Source organism: Dendrobates tinctorius, unplaced genomic scaffold, assembly GCF_039654945.1.
Source record: "Dendrobates tinctorius isolate UK_male_01 unplaced genomic scaffold, ASM3965494v1 ptg000192l, whole genome shotgun sequence".
Lineage (NCBI taxonomy): Eukaryota > Metazoa > Chordata > Amphibia > Anura > Dendrobatidae > Dendrobates > Dendrobates tinctorius.
This window is the reverse complement of record NW_027361859.1, coordinates 4,005,779-4,019,562: the sequence shown is the minus strand read 5'-3', so window position 1 is coordinate 4,019,562 and position 13,784 is coordinate 4,005,779. Positions and strand designations below refer to the sequence as shown.

At 45.0% G+C, this 13,784-nt stretch overlaps 2 protein-coding genes across 3 annotated transcripts in view; one reads left to right on the top strand and one right to left on the bottom strand.

Annotated features, from left to right (window-relative positions):
* The window catches only part of LOC141055947 (uncharacterized), a 161,153-nt gene extending 148,292 nt beyond the window's left edge, over window positions 1-12,861 (bottom strand). The window contains exon 1 of the mRNA XM_073552644.1: window positions 12,751-12,861. Coding sequence (XP_073408745.1) covers window positions 12,751-12,777 — 27 coding nt within the window. The 5' untranslated portion in view covers window positions 12,778-12,861. The remainder of the gene's footprint in view (window positions 1-12,750) is intronic.
* LOC141055803 (uncharacterized) overlaps window positions 10,382-13,784 on the top strand; it is a 40,092-nt gene continuing 36,689 nt past the window's right edge. The window contains exon 1 of one of the 2 annotated variants that reach the window (XM_073552515.1): window positions 10,382-10,509. The gene's annotated coding sequence lies outside the window, so the exon portion shown is untranslated. Of the gene's footprint in view, window positions 10,510-13,086; window positions 13,247-13,784 lie in introns of those variants that run through there. The other variant, XM_073552516.1, reaches the window with a different exon arrangement.

Here is a 13,784-nt window from a genome sequence, read left to right as displayed (position 1 = left end):
TTCCGCCATGATCTTGGAGAGATACGTGGCCGGATGGATTGGCACATGATAATATGCACCCTTCAGCTCTACCGTTGCCATTACCCAGCTCTGTTCAATGAGCGGGACTGCCCCTGATTGACTCCATTTTATATTGCCTGTACCGGACCGATTCATTTAATGGCTTCAGGTTTTTGATGATTCAGTTATTCTCTGATGGCTTCCTCACCAGGAAGGGACATGCATAATGGTCGTGTCCTTCCCCTCTTTGGCACCCATGCGTTCTACCGGAGCAGATTTTTGTAAGGAGCCCTGAAGGTGTGGAGGCTGTAGGGAGGTTACCCCTAAGCATTACGGGGAAGGACTCTCGAACCCAATTTTTAGTCTATCTCATATGGTACGATGGACCCACTGATTTGTGGAGGACTGCCAGCGGGTGAAAAAGAGCGAGAGACGACCCCCAACCGGGCGTCATTGCTTATCTGGGGTCTGTTGATGGTTAGGGACAAGGATGTCCCCCTTATACTCTTCCTGAGTATTTCAACAGGACCAGGGATTCCCCGCCAGTCTCTCATGCCGGTACTGGCGCAGTCTCAAGCTGCTTAGCGGCTGTGATCTGATGAGGGCATGCAAATTCAGCTTAGATCAGCTGCTGACAGAGGTTTGGCCCCGGGAGGGACGAAAAATCCGTCTCCTAGGATTTCTATGTTTCGGAAGAGATCCTTTTGTCCGAAGCTGTGTCCAGGATGTTATCCAGGACAGGCTTGAACCCATAGTGGCCCTGGAAGGGGATGGCGCACCATTTGGAGATAAGTCGCCTCCCTTAGGATTTTAACCAGGGCACTCCTCTAGAGGAGTTAGAAAGGACGGCCGCTTTTGCGGCTACTTGGACTTGGTGAGAGCAGTCACGCTCAGCCTAGTAGAGCCGCTGTATTAAAGAATTACCCGAGACCTGCAAATTACAGGCTGATCTCCCTGGTCCCGGCCTCTCAAGTTGTTTAGCGACCGCCAGCGGAAGCATTGGCTAGGAACCTCGTTGCCTTCTGCAGTAGGGGTAGGGCGTCAGGTATCTTTCCCCCTAAGGTGCCCCGAGTCTGTGCGTAATCACAGAGACAGGGCATGTGAAAGCCATATAAGCTTCTAGCAGATTTGTAGAGGTGTCCCAGGACTTCCTTGACAAGCTCTCAAATATATATATATATATATATATATTATATATTTTTTTTTTTTTTTTTTTTCCTCGATCCATTGGATCTTTGAGCTGGGAGGAGCCCTCAAAGGGATAGGCTTTTTTTGTTTTGCATATGGAGTCCTTTTATGGAGGATTATTCTGTACGTTCACCTTCTTTGGGCTTTAGCCCAACATCTCGTCCTGTACTGTGTATTTAACTTCTTCCTCCTCCACCCCTATAGTGCTCTTAACCATACTGATTAGTTCACCCACATTCTCGGAACCAAGCGATATTTCTTGTTCCCTGGTTTTAGGGGTGGACGTGGAAGAGGAACCCTCAATCTCCTGAGCGTCCTCTGAATCCGAGGACTGAATTTCGTCTGAGTCTGTGGCTGGTTCTCATAGGGTCAGAGACCTTTTCTCCCCATATTAGAGAGAGAGAGGTATGCTACGCCATTTTTGTACATAATGCTTGATAGCCAGGTCCGACGCCTGCTACTTACAGTAGGAGGGGGTACGCTGGGCTCTGCCGACGCAGTGAGACAGGGCTTGTCACCGTCCATGCCGTCTGCAGTCAGTCAGGTGTCTTACCTGGTGATCTCACCCGGACCTTGAAAGATCGAGGGTCCAGCGTTGTTTGTGCACCTCCTCCTCCCTTTGGCCCAATGGGGGGAACCACATGAGGACGCCCCAGAATGTGACCGCCGGTCCCAGGAGCAACGCGGCCCCCGGCGCGCGCGTGCGCTCCACCGTGGAATGCATAGGGACAGACTGAAAGTGACGCGCGCCCCAGTGGAAAGCCCAGTAATGCTGAAAGTGGAGGAACGCCACCCCCGGCCAGCGCGAGCCCCCGGGAACCGGCAGCACGGAGGAGGAAGCCGGGGAGCTATCTGGAGGACACCGGCGCGCACATCACCGCCTTGCTTTACCCCCGAAGGAGGCGCAAGAGAGGCGGGAGAGTCCCGAGTCCCACCATGCAGGCGGAGACGGGAGCAGCCACCGGAGGAGAGCAAGGCCCCTGACCTCGGCTGCCCGGCATCTGACAGGTATCCCAGCTGATACTGGGCGTGGGGTGCTCCCGATCACCGGCCACGGCAGCACCATCGTAGACCTCTTCATGCCCCATAGGGACAGGAAAACACTGGTAGTTGCAGGAAGGGGAGGGGTATTTAACCTCTTTCTGTTCCTGTCCCCTATTAGGGCAGGGAAGACATCCTCCGATGTAGCTGTCGCAGAAGGTGACTAGAGAAATGATGCTGACATGTACGGCAAGTGACTATTTTAGAAGTGTTTATAGAAGTGATTTTCAGTGTTCACCATTGTGACCGTGGTTTGGGATTTCCATGTGATTTTGGCCGATACATCAACTGTAACTTTATAAAAAGTAGAACATTTGTCTGAAATGTACTCCAGTTCATCCTAGAGCTACTTTATGTATCACAGATATTTTGGTGCAAATTTTGTGCTATTTAGCAAAACTTGACACTTTTTGCTAAGAGCATTTTTCTTTTGCACAAATGAATGAACCACTTGCACGGCTTTGAAGAATTTGGAGCCAAAACCTTCAATGAACGCCACAAGACCAAAAAAGAAAAATGACTTTGAAAAAAAAAAAAAAAAGCTTGATAGCATGTGAGCGCGAGGACCCGCACATGTCACTCGTGCATCCACAAAACTCTGCGCATATTCAGGCACCCTAGGCAAACTCGAGTAACGAGAATTTCCGCTCATCACGAATTATTATTTATCAAGTGTCAGAATTTTATAAGTTACTAAAATAATTAACAGCAAATTATATTCCTGGTTAGATGCGCGTTTGTAGACAATGTTCGGCCCTGGCTGCAGTTATATATTATACTGCGATGTGTTCACCATCTCGGGTCCAACATGGAGTCTACACCTCTGCTACCGGTATACATATACATTTTAGTAGTCCATTAAATTAGCAAAAAACATATTCCAATACAAAGCATGATAACAAGCCTCCCACTAAAATGGACAGGCGCAAGAATGTATAATTTAAAATATATATTTTAGTTATCACAAGAATCATATATTGTTATAAAAATTCATTAATGATGATGCCTCTTGTCAAAACAGATCAAAACTGGTCCCTAATACTATACATTAACATACAAATAATAATAAAGCTAGGTAATGCCACTCAAAGATTTTATAGATGAAAATAAGGAATTTTTTTGTAAACATAATAACTAACATAAGATGCAAAAGTGCAAAATGACTCTGAATATATCATAAGTAATGTGCCTATAGATAACCTCAAAAAAATCCAAAGCAAAGTGCCTAAGTGCATGTAAACATTACCAGCTCAGATATAGGTCATGAGTAATATGCCAAAAAATGACCTCAGAAAAATCCAAGACAAAGTTCCTGAGTGCATGTAAACATTACCAGCTCAGATAATTATAATAAAGTGCCTATCAAAAATTCATTACCTTAGTAGGGGAATAGCAAGAGACCTGTTTCCCACCCCATGACCCCAACGCGCGTTTCGATATATTCTTCTTCTGGGGGCGTGCTTATCAGAGGGAGGTGGGAATGTATTTATCATACCCACTAGCCAATCAGTGCCTATAAATACCCACTCGTGATAAGCCTGAAGTATAATAGCCAATTATTTACCAGGTGTATTCTCCTTTACTTTAGGCCCTTTCCAGTCATGTGACCTCATTGTCATACAGTGCACTCTCAAAACTGATGTTACTGGAACGCATTGCGTTCCAAACGGAGGCCATAATCGCCCACAAAGGACATCAAGATGAAGCGGCGCATGCGTCGTCGGTGCCGCAGCGACAAGGATCCTCCCACCTCCGGCAGCGATGGAAAGCATGCGTTCCACCCAGCCACAGTTGGGCGGAAGTCATCGTCCCATCAAATTCCAGGAGCAGGAGATCCCGGCCACAGCACCAGGGAGCATGCGCACATCAAGATGCCGATAGCAATGGACATTTAGGCTGGAGTCACACACAACCATTAAAAAATCGGTCCGATTTTTAAGTTCCGAAATCGCACCAAGGTTTCTTGACCAGTGATCCGTCTGTGATCCGATTTTTCATCGTTGATCCGATTTTATTCGCATGTAAGCATCCGTTTGACATCCGTCTTGCGATTATTTTTTCGGAGCCTTACAAAATGGACAAATAACGGTTTTTAGGCCTGAAACTAATTTAAAAAATCATCCCGCCCTATATTTATGGGCTCTACAACAGGTGTGAGCCTGCTACCTTTGCCATACTGTCAGTGCTTGGATTTATCTCTGCTTTGTGCTAAACATGACAGACAGGCTGACTTTTAACACCACTGAGCGTGTTCTTTTCTATTGGGTTAAATCCCGACGTTTTGGGGAGCAATACCCTGTGATTGTAGATCCGAGGAGGCGTAGACGAATGTGGGTCCATCCGCTTTTAGTACGCAGGATATCTAAAGGCCATTTCCATCGTCTCTATACATCTCTGCGTAGCCATCCGGAGAAGTTCTTTCAATATTGTCGGATGAGCCTTGCTACATTTGATCTTTTGCTCGAGATTGTGCACCCTGGTATCACGTTTCAGGACACGAGGATGCGCAAAGCTATTTCTGCAAAGGAGCGTCTACTCCTCACCTTACGGTATGTCTTAAAGCAATATGCTGATGATGTGTGAAGCAGCATATTTCCTTTCCAGACCTTGAACCTTATTTATTATTGCCATTTTTTATCACATTTTTTTCTAGCACATTTCCAAATAAACATTATATGCTTGTGTATTACTTAACCAAGCCATGGCATGTAATTTAATGTTGATCATGCCTACTTTAGAATTCATAGACTTTAAATGTGATTTAAGCTTTATCTGTTGTTTGTTGGGCTGTGTACTCATGTTTTTTTTTTTATTTTTTAGCTTCCTTTCAACTGGCCTTTCATATGCTGGTCTGCATTTAGAATTTTTAATTGGGAAATCAACAATCTCTGGCATTGTCCGTTCTACATGCTCCGAAATCTGGTCCACACTCCATCATGTGGTAATGCCGGAGCCCAAAATGGCAGACTGGTTGCATATCTCCCGTGGATTTGAGGCCACGTGCCAGTTTCCACAATGTATTGGAGCCCTGGATGGGAAGTACATCCGTGTGCATAAGCCGCCGAACTCAGGGTCCCAATTCTATAATTATAAACAATATTTTTCTGTAGTATTGTTGGCTCTGGTCGACACTCACTACAGGTTTATAATTGTAGATATTGGGGCCTATGGAAGAACTGGAGACTCCAGAGTCTTCAATTCTTCCATTATGGGTCGGCGGCTGCGTAATAATGAGCTTGACCTACCACCAGCACGTCAGCTTCCCGACTCAAATCTGGAACCGGTGCCTTATGTTCTTGTAGCAGATGAGGCGTTTCAATTGACCAGACATGTCATGAGGCCATATCCAAGACGAACCCTTGACCGTTGGCATCGAATATTTAACTTGTGCCTATCACGTGCTCGACGACTGATGGGAGTGCGCCTTTGGTATTCTTTCGGCAAAATGGAGGGTCCTACAGTCCGCCATTCAGCTGAGTGAAGCAAATGTCAATGAAGATATTAAAGCCTGTGTGGTCCTACATAACTTCACAAGAATTCATGACTGCCCCTCACATGATGATGCTGAAGTTGAGTCTGCAAATGTGTCTAGGCCTAGGACACATGTAATCCCACCCCGTCGTCCAATTTCCGGACTCAAAGTACGTGATGTGTTCACTACTTATTTTCTATCACCTCAGGGTGCTACTCCCTGGCAAGATGATGCCTTATCTATTGTAGTGGTTTGGTTGTGTTGTGTTCTCATAAAGATTTTTTGCTTGGCCTTTTGTGTTTTTTTCTGACTAATTTTTAGTAGATCTATCTAACACATTACAGAACATGTACGAACAGGAACAGGCACACATTGTGAATGTTAACAAGTTTATTACTTGGTGGGTTTTTTTGGGGAATGCCGAAAGCAAATAACCATATTAATGCCATATGGCATAATGTTTGCAGAACATTAGTAGTTAACATTAAGACACACAAAAGAAACATCATGTATAAAACAAACAACCTCAAAAATAGGGCAAAAGGAAAAACTACAAGTCATGGTAGGTTGGGGGTGGTGAAGGTGGGGGTCCTGTTTGGACATTTGCCCTTGGTTGCTGGGCCACATCTCTGTCCCCCTGTGCGCTGCCAGTTGGCTGTGCCATCTGTTGCATCCTGGCAGGATCTATTTGGGGGTTTGGATAGGGGTAATTTTGAAATTGGTGGGGGTAGTCATGGTTGGGCTGCCCTAATTGCCCATATCCCCCAATATGGCCATGTCTAACATACCCATGTTGGGGCCACCCTCCAACATTGGGTACGTTAAAAGTGGCCATATTTGGCATGTGCGCCCTGGCCCATATATTGGACCTGTGGAGCCACACTGGGGATGTGTGCAGGCTGAGGCGGAGGTGTTGGCACCCGTGGCAGAGGAGGAGGAGGAGGAACAGGTTCCAAGGATGGTTGACTTGTCACATCAAGTCCAACCAGCCTATCAATTTGATTTTCATCTGACAGCTGCCACCTTTCCAGAAACTGAAACACAGTGCGGGGATTATTGGGTGGTGTGCTGGCATCCAAAACGATTTGGAGAGCCCCTCTGGTACGCAGCCTGTACCCACGGGGAATTGCCCTCAAGTACTGTGCCAGACTGCGCCCATAAGCCTCCTCCCCATCATCAAGAGCAGCTGTGGACAAGTAGTCCAAGACACCTCGGTCAACCTGCATCCTTGTACCCAAAGGTGCTCCTTCTCTCCTGCGCCTGCCTCGTCGTGGTAGGGCAGAAGGCTGTGGAGAGGGATCCAGAGGCATTGTGGGGCTGCTACTGTTGCCCTGGTAATCATGCTGTGCTGCCTGGCTACCAGATTCTGGTGGTGGTGACCTTGGTGGTGGTGGTGTGGCTCTGGGAAGTCCTGCAGATGGGCCTGACCCTGCAGCAACATCCGACTCTGGATCAATCACCACCTCAGAGTCGGAACCCGTCTCCCTCTCTGTGAGGTTTGACTCGGTGCTACAATTAAAAAAAAAAAAAAAAAAAAAAATTTAGCGTTTGCATAGCGAAAAAACAAAGTACTACATTAAACCCTGCACTTACGGTCTCAGATCCATCACAGGAGCAAGGAAATGTAGGCGGTCGAAGTAGAGGTATTTCCTCTTTGTGGTTCCGGCCGCTCCACTACGGGCCCTCAGCTGTCTCTCCCTCCTATATGTGTCCCTACAGCTGCGCCAACGCCTTGTCACATCAGTCACTACGATGTGAAACAAAACAGAGGATTTCCTAAGACCACACATGGCTATGTTATCAACGGTTTACATATGCTTAGGCACACATTTTGAAACTTATAGGAATATTTCTGATGGCTCGACACCAATACTACCAAAATAAGTAACAGGCTGAGGCCTACTACAAAGGACCTTCTAACCAACCGAATTTCAATAAAAATGTAGAAAAACCTGAGGCAATGATGCGAACATCTATTATATTTTGAGTCAAAAAACAAAAGATATATACTGGCTAAGATACGGACAAAAAAACAAGGAGAGGACTGCATTTGGTGGCAGAACAATTAGCTAAATATTTAAATTTTTAGGACCAAAAATCGTCATGGGGCCACCAGTCAGGGAGGTGTAATTTAGATGTTGAAAATATGCACACATTAAATGGCGTAGGAATTTGGTACAGATATGTGAACAAAATGCCACATCTTGTAACTTACATTGAGCATATTACATTAGGGTTTTTGATTATGTGTCCACATCATTTAACTTACTAATTTGCTCCTGCTCCTCCCGAGGTCTTGCCGCATAGCCACTGAACATCTGGGCACAGATTCTTCTCCACGCTGCCTCCCTGCGTGTCCGGCCAGCATAGTGGGGATCTCTCTGGTCCCATATTTCTGGCCTTTCCTGGACCAGAACTATCAGCATTTCCACATTCACTGGCGTGGACATGATGGAGGACTCCGTGGAGGCGTTCTTCCTGGGTTTTTTTATGCTGCAAGTGAAATTTGCATCCCAAAGCTTCCTGCCAATGCCTGATGCTCTTTCCTGTTGACCAGGAGAAGTCTTGCGATTTAATCGCAAGTCACACGTGTGGTCCGTTTTGAATCCGATTTTTAATCGCACCCATAGACTTGTATTGGTGAATCCGATCCGAAAATCGCTGACAATCGCAGCATGCTGCGATTGTCTCGGTCCGAGGAACAGATCCGATAAAAAAAAAAAAAAAAAAAAAAAAAAAAAAAATTGGATGATGGGAGCTAAACCATAGAATAATATTGTTACGAAAGCAATGCGATTTTTTATCGCATTGCATTCGTCCGATTTATTCGCTAGTGTGACTCCGGCCTTACATGTGAAATCTATAATGTATATGTGAAACCAGGGACAACAAAATAATAATAATGAAATAATAATAATAAAAGTGATTGCAAGTGAATTATTAATCAAGAAGAAGTAACTAAAATTAAGTTACTTGTGAAGCAATTCTAAAATAAAATAAAAACAAAAAACCCTATTAAAAATTAATCAATATTAAAAGAAGACAAACACTTAACTAAATATAAATTTCAATAGTGTCCATCATAAAAATAAATAATGAGTGATAATATACTAGATAAAAATTGCTCATTGTAACTTCATTAATGGCTATCACAAAATCGAAAACCATAATCCAATGGAATAGACTTCTCATGCTTCTCCCTTAAATCGATAAAAGATAAGGGCAATGGGTAGAACTTCACAAAAGTCAAATGGTGATCAGCAGACACACGTATAGATGAGGCCCCATGCTCCAGGAATGATTGGCACAGATGGAATAGATCATCACATGGAAATCATACATCACTGTAAACTCTAAATAATTTAAAGTCAAATAAAATACTAAAACAAAACACACATCCCACACTCCTAAAACCATATCAAGACAAATCAATATTACTAGACCAGATCAATATTTATAATATTACTAGCTGAAGAGCCCGGCGTTGCCTGGGCATAGTAACCAACTGTGGTTAGTAATAACAAATTATAATGATTATATTGCACAAAAAAAACGTGCATCTAATCCTATCCTGTGTGATACTGCCTGCTGAGCCATGTATCTAATCCTATCCTGTGTGATACTGCCTGCTGAGCCATGTATCTAATCCTATCCTGTGTAATACTGACTGCTGAGCCGTGTATGTAATCCTATCCTGTGTGATACTGACTGCTGAGTCGTGTATCTAATCCTATTCTGTGTGATACTGTCTGCTGAGCTGCGTATCTAATCCTATCGTGTGATACTGACTGCTGAGCTGTGTATCTAATCCCATCCTGTGTGATACTGACTGCTGAGCCGTGTATCTAATCTCTCCTGTGTGATACTGACTGCTGAGCTGTGTATCTAATCCTCTCCTGTGTGATACTGTGTGCTGAGCCGTGTATCTAATCCCATCCTGTGTGATACTGACTGCTGAGCCGTGTATCTAATCCTATTCTGTGTGATACTGCCTGCTGAGCCATGTATCTAATCCTATCCTGTGTGATACTGACTGCTGAGCTGTGTATCTAATCCTATCCTGTGTGATACTGACTGCTGAGCAGTGTATCTAATCCTCTCCTGTGTGATACTGTGTGCTGAGCTGTGTATTTAAGCCTATCCTGTGTGATACTGACTGCTGAGCCATGTATCTAATCCTATCCTGTGTGATACTGACTGCTGAGCTGTGTATCTAATCCTATCCTGTGTGATACTGACTGCTGAGCTGTGTATCTAATCCTATCCTGTGTGATACTGACTGCTGAGCTGTGTATCTAATCCTATCCTGTGTGATACTGACTGATGAGCTGTGTATCTAATCCTATCCTGTGTGATACTGACTGCTGAGCTGTGTATTTAATCCTATCCTATCAGAACGCATAACATAAAGTGCATTTGCACATTTTGAATACAGTTAGATGTTATGTGCAAATGCACTTTATGTTATGCGTTCTGACCTTGGCAACGCTGGCTTCTCTTTTCTTTTTTTGTACATTGGTATGTGGCTGACCACCACTGTTGCCGTGCGCGCTGGGTTGTGTTCGCCATTTTTTCTGTGTTCACTGTGATGGATCTAGGCTGCTGTGCACACATACACAGCAGCCCCACCCTGCCCCAAGCTTTATTTAATTGTGCACCTGTATGTGAACCTGCATTGCCCTTCATCTATGCTTGCTGGTCAGGCAAAGTGTGGAGGCTAAAACCTGTCACGTCTGTATTCAGACCTGGTTGGCCTTCATCCGCACTTGCCTTTTCTGGCATCATGGGAGCGATCCAGAAATGCTCAGGTACGGATTGCATTTAAAGTGGTCTTGCTTTTAATGTATCTAGGAGGCCGTAATGGCACAGTGTTTATTAAAAACGTAGAGTAGGACCCCCCACATGAGATTGCCTTGGCGCGGCTCAATTGAATTGATCAATTTTTTTGCTAAATATCTCATTTTGAATACAGTTAGATGTTATGTGCAAATGCACTTTATGTTATGCGTTCTGACCTTGGCAACGCTGGCTTCTCTTTTCTTTTTTTGTACATTATATAGATAGGGGCCAAATTGTTTGGTGAATTGGAATGCGCGGGGTTAAAATTTCACCTCAAAACATAGTCTGTGACGCTCTCGGGGTCCAGACATGTGACTGCGCAAAATTTTGTGGCTGTAGCGACGACGGTGCAGATGCCAATCCCGGACATACATACACTGAGCTTTATATATTAGATTAATGTCCCTACCTCAGATTCCTAAGGCTGTGTGCACACGCTGCGGATTCCGCTGCGTTTCCGCAGCGGTTTTGGCTGCTGCGGACACGCGGCAGTTTTAGCTGCGGTGTACAGTACCATTCATTTGAATGGGAAAAAAAAACCGCTGTGCCGACGCTGCGGAAAAAAACGCGCGGATTTGCTGCGGTTTTGAATCCGCAGAAAGAATTGCATGTCAATTCTTTCTGCGGAAACCGCTGCGGGTTCCTATCTCCACCATTGTGGAGATAGTGAATCCGCAGGACCAAACCGCAGGCAAAACCGCAGATAATCCGCAGGTCTTTGGACCTGCGGATTATCTGCGGTTTTTGCAAAATCCGTGCGGATTAATCCGCAGCGGATTCCGCAGCGTGTGCACGTACCCTAAGGAAACAGAGTCCATCCGTTTGATCATCAAACCCCCAGACTTACATCCATGATATTTACGGAAATGCCTTAGTAACGTTTCTAGAGTGGATTCATCTTCCACCATCGTAGCCTTTTTGATGTCTCTACATGCACTCGGGCACTTTGCTTTGGATTTTTCGGAGGTTATCTATAGGCACATTACTTATGATATATTCAGAGTCATTTTGCACTTTTGCATGTTATGTTAATTATGTCTACAAAAAAAAATCCTTTTTTTACCTACAAAATCTTCATGCGTGGCACTACCTAGCTTTATTATTACTTGTATGGTAATGTATATTATTAGGGACCAATTTTGATCTGTTTTGACAAGAGACATCATCATTAATAAATTTTTATAACCCTGTAGGACTCTTGTGATATAACTAAAATATATATTTTAAACTATACATTCTTGCGGCTGTCCATTTTAGTGGGAGGCTTGTTTTCAACCTCTGCTGCTGGTGTCTAGTATTGGCTGCGGTCCTGACTCAGAGAGTTATTACTGTGCTGTCTGGGGCGTTACATAGGACTGCAAGCAACATCTACTACATTATCTGTACTCACAGACTTATCACCATGCTGTCTGTGGTGTTACATAGGACTACAGGTGACATTACTACATTATCTGTACTCACAGACTTATCACCATGCTCTCTCGTGTTACATAGGACTGCAGGTGAGATCTACTACATTATCTGTGGTGTTACATAGGACTGCAGGTGACATTACTACATTATCTGTGGTGTTACATAGGACTGCAGGTGACATTACTACATTATCTGTGGTGTTACATAGGACTGCAGGTGACATCTACTACATTATCTGTGGTGTTACATAGGACTGCAGGTGACATCTACTACATTATCTGTGGTGTTACATAGGACTGCAGGTGACATCTACTACATTATCTGTGGTATTACATAGGACTGCAGGTGACATTGCTACATTACCTGTCCTCAGGGTGTTCCCGCTGTTATCTGTGAGGAGGCTTTTTATTCTCTGGTAGAGCAGCGTAATCTACGTCTCGCGGCCGCTGATCTTTTTTGACCCTAACAACACCCCAGTCACCATAACCCCCAAAATGCAAAAAAAGTGATCAAAGAGGAGAATAAAAACTAGAAATAAAGCCGCAAACAGAAAAACCTTGTGGGAAAATAATATCTCCCAGACCCCCAGGACTGCAGAGCCCGAGCTCAGGGTCTCCGGGTCACAGGTCAGACCCCAGCGACCAGCAACGGGGGGAGAACGTGTGTATTCAGGGGGAAAACATGGAGAACGGAACAGCACAGAGATGGTAAAGAGCATTTATTATATGGGGAGGAAAAATGGCCGAGTGTGACCAGCGGCTAATCCTGAGAGAGAATAACGGGGCCCCAGCACCTACCTCCACCTGCAGAGCCGCACTCCACATATATGGCTGCTCTGTGCGCACAGGACCTGGGATGAGGTCACAGGAGGGGAGGAGTCCGGGGTCACATGATCAGGGGCCTTAGTGTACGCAAGATAGTGATGGGCAGTCCGGCTCTTTTTGGTGATCCAGCTCTCACGGCTCCGCTCACCAAAATATGGCTCTTTCTCATCTCCTTTTAGATACTAAATGGATCCCTATTGTATATGTGTTATGGCGTTCTAAACTCCGCCCGCCTACGCATAAACCCCGCCCACTCGCTAGAAACCAATTATATTGCAGAGTGGGCAGAGTTTTGTTCCGGTGGGCGGAGTTAAGTATGCCGAACACAGGGGTTTTAGGCCCAGTGAGAGCCATTCAAAGATTTTAGTGGCTCTCACTGCCGTTCACCGCGGGGAGCCGTCTCTTTGTGTCGGATCATTTGCGACCGACACATCACTAGCAGCCGTATATGAGTGGAGTGTGGATGCAGGTAGGTGCTGGAGGCCCCATTATTCTCTATGTGGAGTGCGGCTCTGCGGGTGGAGGTCGGTGCTGGAAGCTCCATTATTCTCCATGTGGAGTCATAGAATCGTAGAGTTGGAAGGGACCTCCTGGGCCATCTGGTCCAACCCCCTGCTCAAAGCAGGATTCGCTAAATCATCCCAGTTAGATGTCTGTCCAGCCTCTGTTTGAAGACTTCCATTGAAGGAGAACTCACCACTTCTCGTGGCAGCCTGTTCCACTCATTGATCACTCTAACTGTCAAAAAGTTTTTTCTAATATCTAATCTGTGTCTCCTCCCATTCAGCTTCATCCCATTGCTTCTAGTCTTTCCTTGTGCAAATGAGAATAAAGTTGATCCTTCTACAATGTGACAGCCCTTTAGATATTTGTAGACAGCTATTAAGTCTCCTCTCAGTCTTCTCTTTTGCAAACTAAACATTCCCAAATCCTCCAACCTTTCCTCATAAGACAGGGTTTGCAGACCGGTCACCATTCTGGTCGCTCTTTTCTGAACTTGCTCCAGT